Here is a 24,863-nt window from a genome sequence, read left to right as displayed (position 1 = left end):
ACCTCACCCTCTGGCTGCTCCAGCCACAATGTCTTCCCCACTGTGGCAGGCTGTATCCTCTCAAACTGAAAGCCAGAACAACTTTCTTTTCTCTGAAGCTGAGGCTTGTTTGGTATCTAGTCAGAGCAAGGAAAAAAGAAACACAACAGCCCACTTACATGCAATGCTGAACACAACGGAGAAATTAGAAGAAACCCCTTCATAAAAACATGTGCATTTCAGCACATAAGTGCTCCGACATAACAGAGGGTGCAGGGATGGAATCAGTTGTGCCCATATAAATGCACACATTTGAAATGGGGTAAAAGATCTGGTATTTCAAACAAGGTACGGGAGGGAGGGGCTCAGGAGAACAGAGTTGAGCCCTATGTAAAAAGGAGTATTCTGTGAAGACATGGCTGGCAAGATTTCTGTGTTTTACTTATATTCAATTTCAACATCAGTGGGATGTACATGACATAATGCTGTATGACATGTATGGCTGGCTTTGCCAGAGGATTAGCAACTCAAGTTTGGTTACCTGCCCTCCACCCACCAAATGCCAACAGCATTCCTTCCCATCATAGCAGCCAGAAAACCCTCTCATGACGGGGCAGAAGCACCTACACTGAGGGACGCAAAGGTGGGACAAGGGGCCTGGGAGCAGAAGTTGCAAGCTAGCTTGTTGGTTTGGAGCCAGAGTCTCTACACTAGAGCATGCTGGTACTCCAGAAGAAAGATCTGCTTTGGAGACTTCTATCTCATGCCACCACAAGGCTCTGTCCCTAGGAAGCAGCTGCTGTCCATGCCCTGATGCACTTCAATCTAAGAGTGTGTCCCTCCACCCTTGTAGAGCCCATGGGCTTGGCAGCAGGCAGCCAGAGCAGGAGCCAGGGTTTGGATGTGGAAAGTACTGGGTTCAATCTCAGCTCAGCCACCGGGCTCACATGGCCTTGACTTCTCAGCCCAGTTCTCACTGGACTCTGCAGCCCCAGTCCTGAGAGAGCTGGAGGCACTTTACCCAGCCCACTGTGAACCCTGCTGCTCTCATCAACATTATCAGGCTATCCATCAGGATCTCCCAAGGTATGGCTCACCAAGCCCAGGAAATAGACATAGCCAAACAAGTATGGGGAAATCCAGGGCTCAAACAGTAGCAGAAAGGGCACAAATGTTCTGCATCTGTCTCCCCCATAACCCTCCCAACCCAGCCTACCAGGGCCATATCCTAGAAGGGTAGGGTAGGAACAAATGGTACAAGTAAGACAGAACTTGGACTTCAAGAGGGAGTCCTGGATGGCCCGTATGGGAACACGTTCAGAGGCCACCATTTCTGTACAGCATTTCTGAGTCAAGGACAGATATTACAGAATGACAGCCCTCTGGTTCCTCACAGTCAAGAACATGGTAGCCTTCCTGACCCAGAAACACCTTTCCAAAGCTGAGCCAGCATGTGGGTCTACAGGGAGTTCTCTCTACCTGTCCAGCTTCACCAGTAGGACCCAGTTCACATCCTCTGATCCCAAACCACATCTACTCAAAAACACTCTGGAAACCCTTCCTACAACAGGGATCATCAACTAGACTCCCATCCTTCCATCACAGATGGGTTTTTGTTTTGGTTTTCTGAAGTTTGGGGTGAGACCTTTATTTTTTTAATTAAGCATGTGTATTGTTGACTTTTCATGTTCTCTGAAACAAAACTGCCTGACAAAAGCAACTTAAGAAAGAAGGGTTTATTGTATTTTTACTCACAATTCAAGGGTACAGTTTGTCACAATAAGGAAGGCACAGCAGTAGGAGCGTGAGGCAGCTGGTTACATTGTATCTGTGATCCAGAAGAAGAAGTAGATGAACACTAGTGCTCAGTTCACTTTCTCCTTTTTAATTCAATCTAAGACCCCCCAGTCCATGAAATAGTGCTGTTCACAGTCACAACGGGCTTTGTCACCTCAGTTTATCTAATCTGGAAACTCTCTCATAGACATGCCCAAAGGTTTGGTTCCTGGATGATTCTAGATCCTGGCAAGTTCGCAGTCAACATTAGCCATCACAGTACCCATGAATGACAGCCACTATATAGCTTCCATGTTGTGAGGAAGCCCACACTGTATGGAGGTGGCCTAGAAGGCAGCTTCCTAACAACCAGCAGATGTTTTTAATACTAGTCTTCAGATGACTAGAGTGCCCATCCTTGAACCACCCCCCCAGCCTTCTTTCCTCCAAGTGAGGCCTCAGACTGTGCACGGTACAATCAAGCCATTCCAGTCAGTGCTTCCAGCCCAGAGGATAGGAAGCAAAGGTGCTGGGTGGAAGTTGACCCATGAGTATCTTTCAACACTCCTATAATGCTGAGCATGGCTCAAGGCTCATAGCAGAATCCAGACTAAAACAGGGATCAGCAATATGAGACCCCCTACACAACAGAGATATTAGATTAGGGGAGAAAGGCAGAGCCCCCACCATTCATATTACATCTCTCCCTTATTCTACAGATACTTTCTTAGGAGAATTCTTATAAGTTAAACATGGGTCCCACCAGACCAGCTCCATCAGGAGATGAGTCTTGACAGATGATTGACCAATTGTTCAGAAGGACTTCTGGAGTTTGCAAGGGGTTGTCCAACATCACCAACATAACTAAACTCAAAGAGCACTGCTGTCCCCTCGTCAATGTGACTGGTGGACTCTGGGGACAGCTGTGCCTATCAGAGGATGGTGCATCCACAGCAGTATCGCTCAGGGTAGTCAGCCACGTACACCTGGTGGTCGGTGCCATAGATGTAGTAGACAGAAGTCTTGCCTTGGTACCAGTAGTGAACTTCGGTGATGGGGATCAGCTCGATGGTCTGGCGCTGAGGAAACAAATGGCCAAACACAGAGTTGCAGTCAAGTCACTCATTTGTTTATGAAGCAGCATCTGCTCCCTGTGGCCTGTGGGGTAATGTGGAGAGCTGGGTGCACAGGATGTCCAGATCTGACCATCTAGATGCATCTCCTGCTATGGTCCTGTGCTAGTCCCATTTCTATTACTGTGATAAAATATCCAGGCCAAAAGCAACTCAGGGGAGAAAGGGTTTATTTGGGCTCATAACTCCATGTTACCATCCATCTCTGAGGGGAGTTGATGCAAGAACTTGAAACAGCTTGTCACATCCAAAGTCCAGAGCAGAGAGAAAAGGAATGTGTGCATGCCTTCTCCTGTTCATCATCCATCTCTACACTCACCCAGTCCAGGACTCAAACCTACAGAATGGTGCTGCCCACAGTGAATGGGTCTTGCCATCTCAATGAACATAATCAAGACAATCCCCCACAGCCATGCCTACAGGACAACCTGACCTAAACAAAACCTCATTGGGAGAGACTCTTCCCAGGCGATCCTAGAGTATGTCAAGTTAAGAACTAACTACCCATCACTGCTCCTTCTTATGGTCCTAGGAAAAACTAATTTCTCTTCAGCCACTGTCTGATGTTAGAAGTGAGGCATGGACATCCCCAGGGGACTTCAAGGAAGCCGCATGACACTTCCAGAAACATAAATGTCTCCATGAGATACTGGATGGGGTGGAGAACAAAGCTGTTTCCAACACTTGTTTCCAAACCAGCACAGAGATGTCTGGAGTGGCTTATTGATTTTCATTTTGGTTTTAAGATAAAATGTTAAAGAAATGCCAGCGTTTGGTGGATTCTGTCAGGCTTATCTGCTCAGAAGTCCCTCAGCTACCATCACAGCTGTGTGTCAGCACGGCCTCAGGGGAGTCTTTCTCAAATGCTCTCCTTTTTGCAGATGGGGAAACAGGAGGTTCATGAGACTTCGGGTTCCGAACGTCAAAGACTACAAGCCTGGGCTCCTCACCTTAGCAGTCCCCATGTCAAGCTCAGATCTCCTCCCGGCATCCACCTCTTCCTAAACAACTTCCCCTCAAAGAGGGAGTAGAACTCTCTGTCTCCCACAGAGTCTGCCTCAGTCCCTCATCTCCAGGCCCTTTCCAAAACCTTCCCGCCCCCCAGCTCTGCTGAAGGAGGAAGTGGGGCTCCTGCAGAGGGGAGGGGCTTCCCTGCCGCCTTTAGTCCCGGGCACCATCTGACTGTTGGCAAGGGCGACCCCTAGCTGGTATCCAACGTAATTCCTCCTGATGCTGAAGAGGCATGTCCCTGGGACGTTTCTGTAGTCTGCCCTGTGCCTTTTGCTCATGCTTCTTCGCTTCCACATTGCACTCTCGGGCACAGGATCCCAAACCCAAGGAAAGGGTGTGATGGCTAAGAGCCAAACCCTCCTCACTTGCTGCAAGCTCTTCCCATCAGAAACACCCCAGCTTGCAGCTCTTGACCACTCAGAGCCCCTGGGAGAAGAAGAGGTTGAAGCCAGATGGTTGCTCAGATTTCTCTCCTAACTGCCTGTGAGTTCCCAAGGAAGACTGGAGCAGAGCTGAGCTCTGGAGGAGGAGCTAGGAACATAGGACATTGCCCAGGATCAGGGTTGGAAACTTCTGTGAGCCCTCCTGTGGGGTATTGAGCTCCATTTCTGTAGACCTTGACTTTCTTATCTGTAGAATGGGGTCAAAACTGTCTCAGAGTTTGGATGCCAAATGAAATAAAAAAAAAAAAACTAACGCATATTCATAAGCCAGAACCTATGACGCAAATGATCATTTTGGAAATCAAAAGGCAGACGCCCCCTCCTCCCCCAAAATTGCCATTCAAAGCCTCCTAAATGAGGACTAACAGGCACATGAAGGTGAGAGCCAAGACTGCTGCCAGAGGTCTGGGCAGAGGATCAGGAGCACTCTGACTTCTAGACCCTTCTACAAGAAGCAGCAGCCACCCCACCTCCATCCATGATGAGCTCAGAAGGTCTGCATTTGAGCCCACAAATCACCCAAGCCCTCAGCCCTTCAGATGATGGTCCTCTTGTGATTGCCTGCTTATGTGTTTGCCTCTCAGATGTACTCTGCAATGGAGAAAACTCTAGAAATCCACTTGCAGCTTCTAGAACTGTGCACATTGTGGTGGCCGCCACCTTCTCATGACTAGATTCCACTCCCCACTTTCTGTAACAAGAACAAAACACCATCGTAGATCATTGGCTCTGGCTCCAGGACCAAAGACCAATTAGAAAAGAGGATCCCAGATGTGACCTCAGTCATTCTGTCCCCTTAAGAAATATTTTTTTTAATGTGCACATCCCCTGCCTTGCTCTTTCCAGCTCTAGAATTTTCCACAGTGGATTATGTTGTTTGAGGTGAGATTGTGAGGTGGGAGAAACTTTAGAGGCCGCACCAGCCACTCATGTAACATGTCATTTAGGGCAGCAGGTTATGAAAGGATTCACGTTGAACACTCTATGAGTGTAATGGTCCCCAGACAGTGACCAATGTGTGCAAGTTTCTCAAGTCATATTGTCCCTCAAGTCCCAGTATTCCTGAGCCCTCCTGCCAAGCCCAGAGTAAATGTCTCACTTAGGGTCTCCTCCTTCATGTAAGCCAAATCATCCTGGCAGGAGTGGAGATACTCTAGAAAGGCACTCCTGTCCCTCCCTATCAGACTATTGACACAATGGATCCCCCAGGGAAGGGAAATGACACAAGGTGTCGGGCACCTTGCAGAAAGGGGACAGCCTGGAATCTGATGGGTTCATGATGAGTGGGACCACACCTTGACCAGGACCTAATCCTGTCAGAATCCCAAAGGCAGACCTGGAGGGAGGGAGGGAGTCACTAGATTTCTTTCGGTATGCCTCTTCTGGGTGTGCTGCATTGAGTAAATCTTTCGCTGCTTTTGCATATTGGGAACAGGTGGCCAAGCCCAGACTGTGGGCTGCCAGGATCCAGGCGCTGTGCTAACTACTCAGGTAACAGCTATAAAACTCCACCCATGCCAAAGCCAGCTCCCTGGGAGACCAGTGGGTGATCTGTCTCTACCCAGTCCCATTTCCTGACAGCCTGCTGCTGCACCCACCCCAGGTCCGAGCACTAACCCCCATAGCCCAACTCTGCAGAGAACTCTGAGGGATACAGAGCCTACCGTCCATGTCCAGGGCAGATAGTGCCAGGAAGAAGCAGCCCAGCCTCCTGGCCTCCAGGTAGGTGGTCACTGGGGCATGACTGAAGCTCAGAGCCACCCTGGGATCAGACTGAGGTTGACATGTCACCCAGCTTGACTTCCTCCTCACCCCACCCACAGTCACTGCAGCCTGACTGGAGCTCAGAGCCACTCTGAGATCAGACTGGGAATGCCATTTAACTGGCTTGGTTTCCCTCTCAGCCCTTCCCCAGTCCTTCAAGCAACCCTTCATAGTAAGTGACACTCACATAGGCATTCCTTGGGGTTGCTTTGTAGAGCCCAACCTGAGATAAGACCCAACCTCACCACTTCACAGACACTGAGGTTCAGTGGAGGGGAGGGGTTAGTCCAAACCTTCAGAGAGTGCCAGAGCGGAGAAACGGGTACCAAAAGGGTATGTCCTGTAGTGTCTGGACCACTGACAAGGCCCCAAGTCCCACATCTCAGATCCCCAAAAGCCTATACTAACTTCCAGAATTGCTACTAAAAGAACTGCTGGCCTTAATAAATTATGTCCACTCTCTGGGCTTCCGTTTATGAGAACAGCCCAGGGGCTCAGATTGGACCTGGGGGCACCACAGAGACTATTGGCTCAGATTCTTGGCTTTCTATAGTTTTGTTATGATATTGAAAAGCTGAAAGGTTCCGAGTAAATGTCTGAATGCTAGAAAGTCTGAAAACTCCCTGCCCTGTGCAGACACAGAGCTGAGTGGAGAGTGAGCCTTCAGAGGGTTACCCGGGTGACCACCCAGCCCTGGGAGGCAATGGAGTTTGCGGTGCCTGAAGCACACTGAAGTCCCCTTCCAGATCCCAGGTGGTCCCAGTTCACTTTAAAACATGCATCTTGACCTTCTCTCTCCTGCCAGCAGGAGAGATGTGCAGAGAAAAGGGAGTGGGACTCATTGGGAAAGGCAAAAAAAGGAAGCAGGTTATGGCACAGGTTAGCACCTGTAAACCCTTAGCCCGCAGCAGCAGTCAGGGAAGAAACCAGCCATGAAGGCATTCGAAGCAGCTGCCCAGGACGACAGAAGGATGCAGGAGACCCAGAATCTACGCCCTGGCTGCAAGGCCCAGGTTCCCCACCACTAACCTCAAGCACAGGGTGTTCCCTGAGGTCAATACTGGGAATATTTTTCTGTTGCTCTCTGTTTTGTTTTTTTCTTTTCTCTTTTGCTTTGAGACACAAGCTCTCACTGATAAGCTGGGCAGCAAGTTCCAAAGAGCTGCCTGGACCCCCGGGGCTAGTGCCACTACAGCAAGGCTTTTATGTGGGTACTTGGGATCTGAATTCGAGTCCTCGTTCTTGCACAACAAGCAAGCACTTGACTCACTGAGCAATCTCCCCAGACCCCAAGAAGTCTATTCCATGCTGCAGGGATGGTGATTCTCATGGCAGACACCACTGCCACCTAGTGGCCACCAGAGGAACTCCCCAAATGGAGCAGTGCACTGGCCTAAGGCCAGGGTGCTGACTGGATTTCCTTCCTGCTCTCTGAATATGAGGGAGTTAGAATCAAAATCACACTAGGACTCATCTCTTGTAAATAAATCGCCCGCCCTCTCTCCCAGTGACCGATGGTCCCTCATGCCCCTTCAGCCTCATATGCTGGTCCTCAACTCCAGCCACACTGCCTCAACCCTGAAGCTTCCTGGGCTGTGCATTTCCCGGGCCCTTGATCCCCTGCACCCTCACTCCTTAAGGCAAAGCCTCATTTCTCTCCGTTGAGTGGGCAGGGAAGCATTCCCAAGCCAGGCGCTCATCCTCCGCTCCCCCTGCCTCACCTGCTGAAGGATGCGGGCGCGGGAAGCCAGAACGGTATTGTGTTCCTCAATGCCCCGCTGGGAGGCCAGAGAGATATCCCGCAGGGGGAAGTCCACGATGGGGTACACCTGGAGAGACAAACGGAACGCCTCACTTTCGCTCCCAGAGCACCCCCACAGAGAGCTATGGAAGATGCCAGAGAGTGATAGGAAAGACTCCAGGAGGCCACACAGCAAGCTGAGAGAAACTCTTTAGACATCATTCACCACTTTATTGGCTCAGGGAGCCCAGGACAAAAGGGAATGGTGCAGAGAGCCTACATTCCCACCTGCCGCTTATGTTTCCCTTTCCGTGGTCCCACTGTGTGCCTGCTGAGCATCATGCTGAGGGCTGAGATAAAGCCAGAACTCAAGCACGTGGGTCATGGATCACACCGTCATCAAAACTGCTCGCTATGTGCCCAGCGGGAGCAAAATGAATGGTACAGAGTCCCAAGCAGCAGGCTGGCAGCTTCATACGGCCCATACATGAGCATTGACTCAGTCCCTGAGATATCCCCATTCCCAGGCTGCCTTAGGCAACCTTCTCCCGTGTGGAGACAAGCCCTGCCTCCCTTACAGCTCCTCCTTTAGCTCATAGCACTGGCAGCCCAATGCCCTTTCCCACGTCCACTCAGCATCCGTTCCACCCGGGCAGGGGGCTGATGACCTCGTGGCCCTGACGCCAGGCTCCACTCAGAGTCACCCAGAGTCTCATCCCTGGCTGGGCAGCTCTGTCCCCACCATACCCACCTGCCCTGAACCCCACAGAGGGTCGGATGCTCCAGCTAGTCTTCACGATGCCAACTTCCTGGCCACCTGTGTGTGAAGGCACCCTCCTTACCGTGGCATTCTCGTCCCGGAAGAGGTTTTCCCCTCTGGCTTTGGCGAGCACCTCCCCGGGGCAGTGGAGGTGATGTGGGGACACAAACTCAAACAGGCTGTTCTTCCTGGGGGAGGAAAGCAGAGCACCGCATGGGCTTCAAATCATCAATCATCACAGTCATTACACCTGCGCTGCATGGGGCTGGGGGCGGGGCCTGGGATGAGTTCGCATCCTCGCTAAGCTCCGTGCCCTGGCCTGGGAGGAGCTAGTCCCTGTGTACCTTGGCTTGCCTAGCATTTATTCTGGCCAGGGACAGGCTTCGTGATAGGAACACATCCATGGCTGACCTAGAGGCACATGCACACAGTTGTATCCCAGACATCAGTGTTCAGGGGCCCAGGGACTGCTGCCCTAGCAGGTGACGATGACAGATGTAAACTCAAAGCTAAAGCAGGCGTGATGGCTGAGTGGGTGAAGGCACTTGGCTGCCAAGCCTGACAACCGGAGCTCAATATCTAGATCCTGTATGGTGCAAACAGAACCAACTCCTGCAAGTTGTCCCCTGACCTCCACGTGACGGCCACAGTACTCAAGTGCCTGCACGTGTACACATACGTGCATGTCCACATTTGAGCATGCTCACACTCACACAAAGTTTAAGAACATTAACTTGAAAAATGAGAATAAAAATAAACACAGAGCCAAAGCCCGTCTGCATCCTCTACCCCCCACAGCTGTTCCCTCCTGGACCAGGAGGAAGCCCCCATGATGGAGAGGTTCTCTGTACCAGCAACACCTCCTCACCTCCCCCAGGCCTGGCCCCTGGGTGTCACTTACCACATGATGACCAGCTGGATGAAGTGCTCCAGCTTCCGTTCCCCCTTGCAGGTGGCACATGTCTTGTTCCCCCGCCCAGAGCAGGTACTGCACCTGTGACCACAGTGAACAGGGCTCAGTATTATTGTGGTTCTCAGAGGCCCCTGCCCTAACCCTCTTCAGTAGACGACTCTCTGACTGTGGTGGTATAGACCTGCCCACCATCACCCTCCAGCCTCTGACAGCTGGACCCTAGTATCCTCTTAGGAGCATACCCTTTCCATGCCCAGCCCACTTAGTTCTTTGGCTTTTTGTTCCTATGCTCTGTGGCCAGCTTGGGATCTCAGCCTGGCTGGTTACCTCATTCCATCTCTCTGGCAACACTAAGCCAACACAAACATGGACCCAAGTCAATGCAATGCAAACCACCTCAGGATGCTCTTAGAATTCTTCAGAAGAGTGTCCTTTCCCACCAGGCTGTTTAAACTGGTCCCCTCACCACTCCAGCTTGGTGACACTATTTAAGCACCTGGATCCAGCTAGACCTGATGCCATGATAGAAATATATTCTTGGACTATACAGTCGTTGGACCCATACTTTTTTTGCCACAGCCAATTTGAATTGGGTCATTTTACTTGAAAAATGAAATAAACTAATGTTCTAACCAAAAAAAAAAAAAAAAAAACATTCTTCACTGGTCATGGAAGAAGGTATGGTAAAGCTTGGCCAGCAAGGTTTGACCATTAACCAATCTAATTTTGAACCTTCTCAGTCCTTGTAGTTTTGTTTCCCTTTAAAGGTTTATAAATAGCAAGAAGACATAAGTTACAAGATGCCACCGCCCACTGTATGCAAAGCCCCAAGAGCAGAGATAAAATGTTCTGGGTTCTTCAGTCAATCAGCAGCTTGCTAAGCAGCCCCTCCAACCAGGCCCTGCTCTGGGGTATAAAGAAGGCTTTGCCCAGAGCCTGTGCTCAGAGTTTAAATCCCCCTTCCAGCTGGTGTTTCTTTGAACTCTTCTCCATGCCCCATCTCCTCACTCCTGCCCCACATACTTTTGATGACTTCCTAACATGCTGGGCCTTGAGACAAGCTCACCCTCATACAGAGTACAAGAGCATCCGATAGGCACAGACTCTGGCAGTACAGCAGTGAGGAAAGCCGGGGGCCCGCACCCTTCCCGGCTGCACAGTGACCAGAAAGAAACCGAAGACTAAAGAGCCTCCCCCCCCCCCCGCCCGCCCACTGCACGCCCACTCCTACCTGCGCCTACCAGAGCCAGAACACATGTGGCATCTCCGCGGCTGCCTGGCCTTTCGCTTGGTGCCACTGCAGGATGAACACCTCACCTGTGGACACACCCAGACTCAGCAGCTCCCTCCCAGAAGCAGGGCCCAGGCCACCCCGAGACCAGCTTCCCACCCAGTCCCATGACCCTGACTCAGGTCTCTTCTTCCCCTGGGTTTGTGGCTTGTGGCTTGAGGACTGGTGGTTTTGCATACTGCTGGGCACAGGATTATGTCCATAGATCCCTGTTTCTTCTCTCTGATTTGTCCCCACCCCAAAACCCCAAGACCTGCCCCCAACCAAGTGTCTGGAAGGAGCCAGGAGCGTAGTGGCTGAAGACCAGGGTGAGGGCAGGTGCTTTTTAGGTAAGTACCCAGGGCTGGACTCCTGACATTCAAAGGAAGCACAAGGAGAGGAGGAAGAGAGCCAGGGAGGAGGACAGAACAAAAAGATCACGAGGTTGAGAGGGTACAGATGGGTAGTGGCTGCAGACAATGCCACAGGAGGCAAAGGGCAGGAGAGACATGGAGAGGAGAGAAAAGACAGGTACAGCCCACTGGGACCCACAGTGAGCAGGTGAGAGGTGAGTGCCCAGCAGGCCCCTGGATGGAGGAAGAGTCATGGTGGGACATGGTGGGACAGCAAGTGATCAATGCGTGTCTGATGAGCAGACTCAAATTGGGAGCCTTGGCTTGAACGTCTAGCCTCCAGAGCCAACAGATTCTGTCCCTTGTAAACCCAGGATGTCTTGGTGTGACTGGCCTCACACTCAAGCATCCATCAACCGTCTTGGGTCATTCAGCTGTACCCTCTTGCAAAAGATCATCCAAGCTGGGATTGTTGACTGTTGGCACCCCCTCATGGAGGGTTGGGGAGGGTCACAAAACTCTCACCTCAGTATCCAGCCACTCTCCATCACCTGTTATATGCAACTCAGCCTCAGGGAGGCGCTAGAGTATATAGGTCTGGAAAGAGTAGGGAAGGGGCACTCCATCTATGCAGACATGAAACCCTCCCCCCGCTGGGTAACACATTTCAGGTCCAGCATGCTGAGGGAGGAGCATTCACACGCCTGGGGGTTACCTGTAAGTAACCCCCTGAACCCTAATATATTTATTGGTTCTCCAGAATGAACTTTGGTGGAATTGTGCCTGGGTCCGTGGTTGGGACCTTAGGAAAGGGGACAGAAGTTGTTTTCATCTTTCCTTGGGAAGGCATTTTAGCATGGGCCTAAGACCCATTCTTTTAGAGGGTCCAGCCCTATGCAGATTCTCAATGTCTGTGAGGAGGAAGGTGAGAAACTCCTAAACTGAACCATCAAAGCATGAGTGAGGGTCACTGGAGGCATCCATGCTGACCATCCCAGCCACAGACAGGAAACTGGAGCCTTGGAAAGGGAGGTGACCCACCAGATATGACACTGTGGGTGCAGGGAGCCCCGAGGCCCTTACCTAACCCTGCCATCCCCATGCCCACCCCAACACTCGCACAGGATCACTGACTCATATGGCCCATCCATGACTCACCATGCCGGCCCCATGGCAGCCGCTGCACTTGTAGCGGCCACGCCCATGGCATTTGTGACATTCCTGAAAGGGAAGAGTTCTCCTTTGATGGAGGTCCCTCTGCAGGTCCAGACAGTGTGCTCTCACACTGAAAGGATGCATGGGGGCCCAGAAAACCCAAAAGGCTCATGCATTCTGCTTGGGAGAGAGGAGGAAAAGAAATCCTAGAAGGCTTCATTCTCCCAACCCTAGAATATCATGGGGAATTATAAGGGGGAAAGGCCCTTCCAAGTAGCTGGAGAGACAAAGGGACCCGAGTGCCAACCCAAGGCCTCATGCTAGAACATCCCCAAAGCCCAGCCCAGGCTTTCCCACATGCTAAGATGGGGGTTCTGTGAGCCCTCAACCAGCTCACACTCTCGCTTTCCTGTCAGACTAAACTACAAAGGCTGATGGAGGCTGCATCCACAGCTCACTCACGTGGGCCTTGAGAACACACAAAGTGGACAATGATGTTGTGAAAGGCAAGAAGCTAACTGCTAGACTCTTGTCATTGAATGCAAATCGTTTTTTGCATTGTCCAAAAAGAGTGAAATGCTTTCGTGCCTCTTCAGCTCCTCCGCAACCAGTAACTATAAGGACCCATGGGGGTCTAATTACATTCTTTTTCCCCAAGTTTACTTTTTTCCCCTTTTTTTTATTTTTTATTTTATTTTACAATACTATTCAGTTCTACATAACAGCCATGAATTCCCTTGTTCTCTCCCTTCCTGCCCCCTCCCCTTCCCCCAGCACACCCCCCATTCCCACCTCCTCCAGATCAAGGCCTCCCCCAAGGACTGAGATCGACCTGATAGACTCAGTCCAGGCAGGTCCAGTCCCCTCCTCCCAGATTGAGCCAAGTGTCCCTGCATAAGTCCCAGGTTTCAAACAGCTAACTCATGCAATGAGCCCAGGACTAATTATATTCTTTTTTTTTTTTTTTATTTTTCGAGACAGGGTTTCTCTGTGTAGCTTTGCGCCTTTCCTGGAACTCACTTGGTAGCTCAGGCTGGCCTCGAACTCACAGAGATCCGCCTGGCTCTGCCTCCCGAGTGCTGGGATTAAAGGCGTGCGCCACCACCGCCCGGCACTAATTATATTCTTAAATCAAGTGTTAATGAGAAAACAGACAACTGTCAGTAAGAACAGAGTGAGGGTGTCAATCAACTACCAGGTCTCCCACACTTCCTGCTAAGAAGGATTTCTATACAACAGACAGAGAGCAAACCTAATCCCTATTGACATCCGAGGAAAAGCTCAATGGAGTGTGTGGGTGTGGGTGTTGTATGTTTGTGTTTGCACGGCTCACATGGAGACCAGAGGTCACTGTTAAGTGTCTTCTTCCATCAACCCCCACCTTACTTTTTGAGACAAGATCTCTCTCTGAACCTGCAGCTCACCAAGCTGATAGGCCAGTGAGCCCCAGAGGCCTTCCTGTCCCTGCCTCTCCAGCGATGGGGTTACAGGTGCAAGTCCCCACACCCAGATGTTTACATGTGTGTTGGGGATAAAAACTCGGACCCTGTGCTTGCTCAGCCAGCAATTTGCCCACTGTGTTTCAGATTTTAGCTCACATCAATTTCGTGGAGTCCTCCGCTTATCTTACTCATGAGCAAAACCAAGCAAGGAAGCATGTGTGCACACAGCTGTCCTAGAAATGCTGTCGCTTGCTATTTCCAGCTGGTCATGGTCCTCTTACTGTGTGAGTGTTGCCGCCCTAAGATGCATGCTGTTCTGAAGCTGGGTTTTATTTTTACCGCAGGCATGACCTACCAGGCTGGGCCTGGGAGGAAGTCTGAGGAAGCATGGAGAACAGGGAGAAACGGACTTAGAGAGCAATACAGATGATCCAATCAGCTGTTACCTTGACCAGAGAGGAGTGAGGCACTTGGAACTTTCTGGTGTCTTCCTGAAACATTGGAGGCACCTGGACCTTCATATCCCAAAGCCTGGGAGAGGCGCCTCTCTGGGGTCCATCCACTGAGTGGTCTGACACAGAAGAGGTCATTGTGAGGACAGTAAAAAGGCATCAGGGATAAACTTTTGTGTATCTACCAAAGAGCATGACACCCTCCTTGGCGCACATCATGAGCTGGGGCTGCAGAAGAGTGTGAACAGCCCCCCCCCCCCCCCGCCTCCAAGGTTAAGCACTTTGGACCTGGGTTTGAATCCTGACTCTTCTACAGGATTCCCGGCTGTGTGGCTCTAGGAAAGTGATTTAAGCTCTCTGGAATTTAATCATCTCATCTCTAGCATGGGGATAAATAATGGTCCCCCAGCATGGAAGAGTGTGTATAAAATGCCCATCACAGGATGAGCACACTCTGAAGGATCAATGACCAGGACCCATCACCAACCACCACACACTACCCTGTTTTCATCCTTCTCCTCCCGACAGCGTGTTCTCACACTGAAAGTATGCATAAAGGGCCTGGAAAACTTAAAAGGTTTGTGCATTCTGCTTGGGAAAGAAGAGGAAAAGAAATCCTGGAAGGCTTCATAGAGAAGATGACACCAGGCTAGGTTTTAAAGAATGGACTAGAGATGGACAGCAGAGAAAAGTCTTCCCAGGAAAGAAAACCTCTAGAGCATGGCAGAGGTAGGGTGGCACAGTAGGCAGGGAATCTGAGCGTCTAGAAGTTTAGGGGTATTTGGTGGATGCCCAAGTACAATGCTGTCTTTGCAGTCAAATTCAAATGCTAGGCTTTCCCCGGCCTCTTGCAACCTACTTCCCGGGGAGGACCACCTCCCACAGTCAGCACTGGGGAGTCTCTGAGACGAAAGTCATCTCACTATTTTATAGTAGGTGGGGAAACTGAGACCCCACAAAGACAAACATCAGATTCAGCATTAGTAACTGAGCCAGGTCCTGATAGGGTTCCCCAGGCCCAGCCTGGTCCCTTCCAAGCAAACTGACTCCAGAGAGTTCACTCACTGGTGACCGGCTGAAATGTCCACTCGCTGACTCTGGATTCACTGAAGGTCTCTAGCCGGTACTACAGAAGAGAACACACGAGTGTGTCACAAGCAGTGTCCTTCCTGGTGACAGTACTATGCTGCAAAAGGATGAAGCTTCCACCAGCACAGGCTGCTGCGAACAAAAAGTGTGACCCCTGCCAGGACCCCACCCAGTGCAATCCCATGATTCTACCGGGGAATCATCTATAGGAAAAATCCTATAGATGTTAGCCCATGGTGCATGGAGGCCCCAGGTTCCTGCTCTAAGCTCCCCATGACTCATGACAAAGTCCTCCTTAATCCTTATGCACAAACCTAGGGTGAGAAGGGACCTTGGGCCTCACCTGGGTCTCTCTCTCTCTCTCTCTCTCTCTCTCTCTCTCTCTGTGTGTGTGTGTGTGTGTGTGTGTGTGTGTGTGTGTGTGTGTGTGCATGTGGAGGTCATGAGTACATTTGCATGCATGTGGAGGTCAGAGTACAACCTTAGGTATTGTCCCTCCGGCGCTGTCTACCAGCTTTTTTTTTTTTTTTTTTTTTTTTTTTTTGGTGTGTATATATATACATTTATTCTGCCAAATCATATATATATATATATATATATATATATATATATATGTAAATAATTGTGTGTGTGTGTGTGTGTGTGATAGAGAGATGACTTCTATTCAGCTCTAAAGAAACATGTATCCAGCTTTTAATGTGGGTTCTGGGGATTGAACTTGGCATCATGCATATATAACAAGCATTTTCTAACTAAACTATTCCCTCACCCTGTCTCTTTCTCTCTTATGTGGGAGAAAATGGAGGCTTAGGGAGGCCAGCTGTTTTGCCTAGGTCACACAGCTGCAAGCCAGCCTCTTTTTTCCTCCACAGCCAGGACCTATCTACCCTCATGGCCTGACTTCCACTTGGTTGTGTCTCGTTGGAGGAAAAGTTGGACACTTGCGAGTGTGGCCTGAGCTTCTCTCCCAGGGCCCTGTTGGTGTAGGAGCCTGGCGCACCTTCTATGGTCCGAGTGTCAGAGGTGGGAGCTCCCCAGTTCGAAGGCACAGGCATGGCTTGGGAGACACAGAGGCTAGGCAGGGTCAGGGGAACAGACTCATGAAAGGGTGTAAGGAGGCCCAGGCTTCGGGTCAACCAACCTGACTTTGAACCCTAGATCTACCACATCTAACCGACTGGTCAAGTATCTCCGCCTCTCCTGATCCCCAGTCCTGGCTCCAGACACTGTGGACAACGCCACATTGTGATGGACAGTTGTGGGATGGAGGGGTATGACGTGGTCTCATCTGCTTTTCACAATGCCCAGTGCACGGGAGGTTGTCAATCACGATGAGAGTCTTAGGTTCTGATCATTAGAATAGGGAGGCTGGGGGAGAGACTGCTTGCGTGCACGTCCGGGACCAATGCCCCCACAGCCCAGTGTCCCCAGCCCCCCCGGAATGGCCCCCCTACCCTGCAGAGGGTTTGCTGTCTCAGTTCCTGGATGATGAGGTTGCCGGCGGCTGTGCTGCTGTAACAGCACTGGGAGTTGACGAAGCTGAGCAGGGCCTCCCGGGCCACCTCCTCGGTCACCACGGGGACTCTGCTGGGAAGAGGGCAAAGGGGCAGAGGTCTGGGAGGGGCTGCGGACTCCCCACAACCGCTCCCTTAGGGTATAGGGGAACACCAAGGCCCCAAGAGGGAAGGATCCAAAGCCTGACTGTGCTGAGGCGTCAGTGCAGGGGGACATCTAGCCAAGGTGCCCACGTGACAGGATGCCTAGGGTAGGTAGGACATTCTAGAATGCCTGGGACCCACATTAGCCCAAGTATGGGGCTTAGGAAAGAGACTAAATTGTAAATTAAAAAAATAATAATAATCTCCTGAGAAAACCAACTTATAGGGAGGAAAGATGATGAGTTAGGGCTGACAGTTTCCATGGTCACAGATGAGTTAGGGCTGACAGTATCCATGGTCACTTGGCTCCATGCTTCTGAGCTCAGGAGACTCCTCTAGGCAGGCCACATGCTCAGCTACAAGGTGCATTTGGGAAGGGGCCTCACCACATCCCTTCTGCATAGAGTTGGCTGGAACCCAGAGCTCTGTAACAAGACTTCTGAAAACAATGAAGATGTACATGGGACCCCCTAAAATAGATATCTGGGGGCAAGGAGGACTTCAACAACAGAGAACCAGAGTTGATGTCTGAGCAGCATGAGCCAGACACACATGTGTGCACTGAGCTCTGCAGTCAGGCAAAGGCTGCCGTGGACAATATACACACGAGTGATTGTTGCCAGATTCCAGTATCACAGGACTTACAGATACAGCCTGGGGGCTGGGTTTGGCCCAGAGGCCAGAGTTTGCAAAGCCCTGATGTGGTCTGTGGTTTCCACCACTTCAGAGCATGACACCCTGAAGATTCCCAGGCCACATCCCCAGGGAGATCTGGTTAAGTGGGTCTGGGATGAAGAGGGTGTCCCCAGACAGTTTTTCAATGGCTGAGGCAGTGTCAGAGCTGAGCACTCCCAAAGAGAGTTCCCATGGGGCAACAGGGGCATATGGAAATGCATCATTGAGCCTCACCTGTGCTCCAGGACTGAGGACCAAGATGCAGGCTCCAAGGACCTTCCCCGGGCCTCCAAGGATGGAAAGAAGACCTGCCTTCCTAGAGGAGAGGGAAGGAAAACATCATCCCAGCTCCAGAGAACAGGTGTTGATGCTGTGAAAGGAAGGCTGGCCTGGTGCAGGTTCAAGGCCAGCCTGTGGTATAAAGAAAGAAAGGAAGGAGAAAGAGGAGGAGGAGGAGGAGGAGGAGGAGGAGGAGGAGAGGGAAGAAAAGCAGAAAAGCAAAGAGGGCTGGGATCATAGGTCAGTGGCAGAGGACTTGCCTTGCTAAGATCTGCCAGACCCTATATTTAATCTCTAGTGCATCCAAAGTCCAAAAATCACATAAAAATGATATATGTAATGCAGCACCAGCAAACAGAATAGGAATTTTAAGGTCATCATCATTTGGGTAGCAGAATGTTCAGGGCCACAGAACACTGCCCACTCTCTATCAAATCCCACCTCCCACTTCTCAAGACCCCAGGAGAAAGGGGAGCTATCTCAGCCGACCTATCCACCCCTCAACCAGCAAGAGCCCCTGGAAAAAGCTGTAGGAACTATGACTACTCTGACTCACCACGCCCTTGAAGAAGCCAGTCATAGCTGGGCAGTCCCTCCAGGAGCTCGTCAGGGGGCATCACGGGACTCTCCGCCTCAAAACTGAGGTCAGCCATACCTGTCATGAAGACACAAAGAGGGCCGTGTCAAACTTTGCAGCAGCCAAGGAGATAGGGCAGAATCACAGTGACTTCAGGGAAAGCTGAAAAAACGAGGGTGGGCACACAAAAAAACACCTCGTTCTTCGGGGAAGGCACCTCTTCCAAACCCTAGGATGGGCTGAGGGTGTGGCTTAGTGATAGCCACTTAGTGATAGCACTTCCCTAGCACACACACAAGTCTGACCCCCACCATAGGATAAACATCAGAGAACCCTCTAGATCTTCACTTCCGCCAAAATTAAATTCTGTGGCCATTCCTTCTAGGTTAATATGAGTGGTGAGCAGAATGCTAAGCAGGCCTTGCTCTCCAGGAGAGCAGCCAGGCTGACATGGAAGGCAGGGCTGAGGGCTGCTGAAGGTTGCAACGCGTGGCTGGGGACAGTGGAGAGAGAAAGGGAATGTCATGAAGACTGACACTCCCTCCCTGCCACCCTCCAAGTTAGGAATGCCCTTCTCTAGCAGTGAGACAAGCTACCTGTACCTCTAAGGCTTTTTTTTAAAGATAGAAAACATACAGGAGTAGGTTTGTAGCTAGAGGGAGTGTCCTTCTTAGTGGGAAGAGGGGTGGCTGTGATAGAAAGTGGCAGGGTCCCAAGGTCTTCAAATGGTTTTGCTTTGAATGAGTTTGCTGATTTAAAACGCTTAGCGGCCAGGGTCAGCCACTGTCTTCTCTAAAGAGGTAGGTGAGAGGTATTTGGACTTGGTAGGTTTAACAATCCCAGTCTCACTTACTGAGTGTCACTGCTGGCGCGAAAGCAGCCACACCCTGATGAAAAAGTGTGACTCTGTCCCACTCCAGTGCTTTGTAGGGAATGAGGTGAGAGGGTCAGGGTTGGCTCCTAAGCTCTATCTTGCCACCTGCCTTGGACCCTCACATGCCAGTTTGGAAATGTTCACTTGCAGGGAAAGACTCGGGGTCAGGAAGGTGAAGGCTGGAATAGGGGTCTTTCTGAGCCAGGGTCCATCCACTGTAGTTCCCAAGAGCTCAGTAAAGATCAAGGTCAGGATTGAGTAGACACAAGTCCCAGCACCAGAGGGATCAAAGGCCATCATGACTGTGTGTAGCTATGGGTCTGGGCTTTCCACCATGCCATGCCTTCCCAGGTGTCACACAGATCTGTGTAACTTATCCCCTCTCCCATCAAAATAAAGCAAGTCGTATTGGTGCCCATATCACGGGGCTGTGTGTGCCGGCCTCCAGCCCTGAGCATGGCATATAGAAAAACCACTGTCCCTGTGCTGAACTCGATGTGTGTTCCTTTAAACTAGAAAAAAAACAATGAAAATGTCAAGTGTGGGGGGGGAAAAAGGCCACTTCTGTCTCCTGGACTGCCCTGGCTGTCAGGCAGCCTTGGGTCAGCTAGGGCACCAAACTCCATCTCTTGCAGGGAAGACAGAGAAAGGCCATGTGGCTGCAGTGTCCTCCTAGAGACCAAATAAAAGGGGCAGGAGGATGGGAAGAGTGGAAGGTGGGTGAGTGGAGCCCCATCCATCACCCTGGAGCCACCCTGACCTCTGAGGCAGTCCCAGTACCTCAGTGCTAAATTCATGTCACCATTCCTACTCAAACAAGAACGGACGCTAGGCTGACCTCCAGAAGGGCACATTTCTTGTGTTACAGGATGAGCACAACAGGACCATGGAGGTCACCTGCATTGTGCCGCATCGTCCCCAGGATGTTGGGGTGAGTTTGGGGGCAGCTGTCTGGCTAAGTACCTCACCCTGTCACACACGGTGCTATCTAAGCTCCCACAGGAGTGGCCTCCCCATGCTATGTGGCTGCTGCATTTTCCCATTCATACAACAGCAAAATGAGGCCCAGAGATTCAACCTGAGGCCACCAGCCCACGCAGGCACAGCAGAAAGAAGTGCTCATAGCTCAAGCCTGCCTCCATGTCCCCAGGGCCTCTGCACCTGTCTCCGAGTCCCCAAGCAATCTGCTGCCGAGATTTGCCTTGCAAAGACAGATGGGGAGGTGGGGTCTCCGCTTGCCAAGCACAAACTAATTTTCTTTTGTGTGAAAAGAATTGTTCTTGTGGAGGAGAACAGTTAACAGAGAAGCCCTCTCGTCTTTTATCTTTCCCAATGCCATCCTCTCTGACTCGGAACCTTCTCTGTCTTAACAGGATCCCAGTGTGGTCCTCTCCAGAGCATCAGCATCTCAAAGCACATCTGCCCATCACATCACATTCCACATCTTATCCCTTTCAATTCGTGAGTTCTTCTCTGGAATACTGGGCACATGTGAGTGTTAGGTGTGCAAAGCACCCTCTATGTGCGTGAGTGTGTGTGGCTAGAACTTCACGTAAGCATATAAAGAGACATTCAGACCTCTCTACCTTCAGCTCTCCCATCACAGCCCTGCCTCTGGGCCCCTCAGCTCTCTGTTTCAGCCCATATAGCCTTGGAAAATGAAGTCCAGAGAGTCTGAGTGAGCTGAGCTGAGTCACCCAGCAATCCGGAGGCTGAGCTTGGATCTGAATCCAGATCTGACTTGCTAGCCTAGCCAGTGGGAAGGGAAGTGGCATCTGTAAATTCAAAGTCTGCTAAGGAGCCACAGTGGAAGGGAAAAAGATGGCACTGGATATGCGAAGAACTTCAGTCCCAGGGTCCATGAAGATGTTCACAGACCCCTCTAGGGTTCCCATAAGAATGACAACCCCCTCATTGCATACCTAGAAAGCAATTCAGTGATACTGTACCCATACCCTAATACCTCACATTCAGACCTCCTGACCCAATTTCCTTTTACACATGGAAAATTTGAGGTTCAGAGACGGTAAGTGTCTTGGCCCAAGACCCCACAGCCAATTTAAACTAAAACGATATCCCCCAGTTCTCCACCACCCCGGAATACCACCACACTGCCCGTTCCAACTCAGGAAGAAAACTTTCCTTTATGTGAGCATAGTCCATTTCCTCTGAGACCTGTTTCCCTTCTTAGGTTTTAAGCAGCCCTTCACTCCCATTGCATGTCTGTCCTGCTAGTGACAGACTGCGGTCGCCAGGACTGTGACAAGCAAGAGGGGTGTGTGAGATTTTGGCAGCAATGTTGTGCATTAGCTGCATCTACGAAGGAGAGAGAAGAATCCTGAGGTTCGGGCTTCTATTTGGCTGGATAAGGGGGAGGGGGTCTCCTGGAGGTAGCTGTGGCATCCTCTCCATTGCCCCAGAGCACATAATAGAGAGGCTGTTGGCTGCCACCAGCGGTCTTTCCGGAGCAAAGAGAAAAGGAAGGAAGAGATAGTCAGGACAGAGATGCTCATGGAAGGCAGGTGGCATAGAGGTGGCCCGCCCCATCCCAGGCTCTACTCACTGTCATCCTCACTGGGTTCCCTGGCCATGGTCAAGACTTCCAGCCAAGTGGGTGTCTGTGTTCCTGAGGACTGTGGTTCCAATCTGAGGGACTACCCTCAGCCCCTCCCAGCCCATTGTTACCATTCTACACATAACAGAGGCAAAGCCACCATGTGTCTGTCAGAGCAGGGCCCCACCCTATGTCCCAGGTCCTTGAGTGTCCCACAAGAGCCTTTCACTTGCCAAGCTCAAGAGGCCCGGGTCCCGGCTGCATTCTGCGCAGGGCACTCACATCCTGCCATTGTTCTCAGCGAGGATTCAAATCCTCCTCTGTCTGACAGAAGCCTAAGTGCCGGACCACCATGCTACTTCATACACCAGTCAGGAGCAGGTTTCTAAGTCCTGAGGGAACACAGCGAACTGGTTAGCAACCACAGGAGACTGCCCCTCAAGGGAGAGACCACAAAGGTGCTCAGACTAGCTGGGGATCCCTGAAGTCTGGGCAGTAGTCTTTTGTGTCCTTGAAAGCTTGGAGCAAGACAGCACATCACAGTCAAAGCCAGGTCCCCACCCAGGCTGTGTGGGTCATCCTGCTACCTTTCTACACCCCTGGGAAGCCCCTGTGGGGTTGTTTGTGGAGGTATGCTGGGGCTGGAAGCCAGGACCTCAAGCACTTTGAGGCAAAGCCTACCTCTGAACTGAGCCCCAGGTCTCTCTGAATTATGTACATGTGTGTAAGTTTGTGGGTGGGTGGGTGGGTGCATGTGTGTATGTGTGTGCATGTGTGCACGTATGCACACATGTGGTGAAGGCAAATGACCGCCTCTGGTGTATAGCCTCAGACACTGTGCACCTTTTGTTTGAGACAGTCTGTTGTCGGCCTGGACCGTCACCATGCAGGCTAGGCTGGCTCACCAGGGACACTCTCTCTGCCTCCCATCTCACCATCACTAGAACGCCAAACCCATACCGCCACATCTGGGGATCGAACTCTGGTCTTCATGCTTATGCAGCAAGTGCCTTACTGAGTGAGCCATCTCTCCAGTGCCCTCTTGGAAAGCCCTTTACAAGCCTTTGGCAGTGAGGCCAAAAATTCCTCATCCCTCACCCCAGGAAGGCTGTCCCTCCTCCAGATGAGTCAAAATATTGACCACCAAAGTTGGTCTCCCACTGATAAATGTAGAGGGCTTGAAAGTTGGTCCCTTTCTCCCCTGTGGCCTTGGCAGAGCTTCCTCTGGGGTTGGGAGTGTCCCTGACCAAGGTCATGCTGCTCTGGTCGGACCTGACTTGCCTAGCCCACCAGTACTTAAGGGGCTTTATCATGATACTCCCTAACCAAGACAGGGTTGTGGCTGCTCTGGAAAGCCTGCCTTGGGTGGCCACCTTGCACAAGAAGCAGCTCCTGTGCTGTGTGAGCTGCCTTTCCCCTCCTTACCAACTGTCATCCTCAAGAAGATGCCTGGGATCCGCAGCAGAAATGCCACACAAGCTTGACTTAAAAACCAGACAACTGGTCCAGCAGTGGTGGCACATGCCTTTAATCCCAGAATTTAGGAGGCAGAGGTAGGAGGATCTCTGAGTTCAAGGCCAGCCTGGTCTATAGAGCGAGTTCCAGGACAACAAGGGCTCCACAGAGAAACTCTGTCTTGAAAAACAAAAACAAATAACTCAATTCTCATAGATGGGTTTTTAGTGGATAGGAGTGCTGAATTTTCTCACTGTGGGAGTTATAGATGTTTTATCTCTGCAGATGCAAGAGTAAGAACAGCTCCCCGAGGAAGGAACGCAGTCTTTGGGTACTTGTGTGTACTGAACAATGATTCCAAGCCCAGGGAATGGCATTAATGAAAGCAGAATGACCATGGATGTGTGTGCTTCTATCTCTGTGTATGTGTGTGAGCATGTTTGAGTTTAAGCCTGCTGAACGACAGATTAACAGACAGGTATACAGATGACAGACAGATCAATGATAGCACGGCAGTAGCTTGGTTATAGTGCCCCACCATTTTATCTGGGGTGTTTCATTCGACAAGCCATGCTTGCCCAAACTCCTTTGGCATTTAAAAAAAAAAAAAAAAAAAAAGCAGCCATAGGGAGTGATTTCAGCAGCAAGCAGGAAGGAACAGAATATTAAATAGAGCTGAGTATTAGGAGTGACAGAAATCTCAAGGCTGCAAAACTGCTGGTAACTGCTGCCTCTCAGGGACCAGGAAGCACTGGACAGCGAGAGTGATAGTCCTTTGCTATACCCCACCCTAGCCAAGCTTAAGAACTCATAATAGCTCTTAAAATACATAGACAAATGGGGATGGGTCTCAGTGGTAGAGCTCTTGCCTAGCATGCACAGGGGAGAAAAGCTTCTAGAACCTTCCAATCTTGCTTAGGCATTAATAAAGGATATTGTGTGCAATCGCATGTCTGAGTGAACTGGAATCAATCACACTCATCACCATGCTGCTTCTATGCTGTGAGCAAGAGCAAGGACTGCCTATTCGAGAACTCAGACCTGTGTGAGATTAAAGCTCTACCCGCTCCTGCCAGTATCTCAGGGTGGACAGGGTGGGGAAGACCCAGCCGTGGTACCAGGCAATCTGCATTCTTTCCATATCCATAGGGTTTAAGATAGCTTCTTAAAGCTCCTCCACATGACCCAGGCCCTTCCACTCTTCCAGTACCACAGCCCCCAAGTACCCAGGCCCTGCTGAGTTCTCCCTGACATCTCACACTAAGCACCTGAAAAAGAAGCCTCAAGAGCTGCCTCCTCCCACAGGCTGGCATCTGAGCACCTTGTTCCTGGAAATCAACTCCTTTTCGTGGTGTCCCCTGCTCAGACCATGGATCTCAGGGGATGTCATGGTGCCAGGGAGTATTAGGATCAGGATGAGCTCTCAAAGGCAGCCTAGAAACCATCTCAAATCCCTCTCTTTGAATATGATGTGAAGGGAGATGCCCAGAAGTTCAGGAGGTGGGGATGG

The 24,863-nt window shown here is 50.9% G+C and overlaps 1 protein-coding gene across 2 annotated transcripts; it reads right to left on the bottom strand.

The window, feature by feature from the left end:
- Positions 1–1,700: 1,700 nt before the first annotated feature.
- On the bottom strand, positions 1,701–22,057 carry Ssuh2 (ssu-2 homolog). Of its 2 annotated transcripts, none has more exons than XM_028863869.2 (12): positions 21,908–22,057; positions 18,450–18,548; positions 17,849–17,930; positions 16,736–16,868; positions 15,258–15,318; positions 14,187–14,311; positions 12,302–12,364; positions 10,752–10,837; positions 9,509–9,601; positions 8,690–8,795; positions 7,828–7,935; positions 1,701–2,834 (listed from the first exon to the last, which is right to left on the bottom strand). In XM_028863869.2, exons 1-12 carry the CDS (start codon positions 21,933–21,935, stop codon positions 2,688–2,690), a joined length of 1,131 nt encoding a protein of 376 aa, XP_028719702.1. In that variant the 5' UTR covers positions 21,936–22,057; the 3' UTR covers positions 1,701–2,687. The 2 variants fall into 2 exon arrangements, with proteins under 2 accessions (XP_028719702.1, XP_028719703.1); XM_028863870.2 differs by having other exon boundaries at positions 16,736–16,865.
- Between the last annotated feature and the right edge of the window lie 2,806 nt (positions 22,058–24,863).

Source organism: Peromyscus leucopus, chromosome 3 (assembly GCF_004664715.2).
Source record: "Peromyscus leucopus breed LL Stock chromosome 3, UCI_PerLeu_2.1, whole genome shotgun sequence".
In the NCBI taxonomy this organism is placed as follows: Eukaryota; Metazoa; Chordata; class Mammalia; order Rodentia; family Cricetidae; genus Peromyscus; species Peromyscus leucopus.
This window is presented reverse-complemented; position numbering and strand designations above follow the sequence as displayed.

What these genes read in the sequence shown, in the direction of transcription:
- Ssuh2 (XM_028863869.2), bottom strand. Translation starts at nt 21,935, where the DNA reads ATGGCCAGGGAACCCAGTGAGGATGACA. An exon ending in GGAACCCAGTGAGGATGACA is followed by an intron (nt 18,549 to 21,907) that starts GTGAGTAGAGCC and finishes TCTTCATGACAG; the next exon opens with GTATGGCTGACCTCAGTTTT. An exon ending in GACATTTCAGCCGGTCACCA is followed by an intron (nt 14,312 to 15,257) that starts GTGAGTGAACTC and finishes CTTCTGTGTCAG; the next exon opens with ACCACTCAGTGGATGGACCC.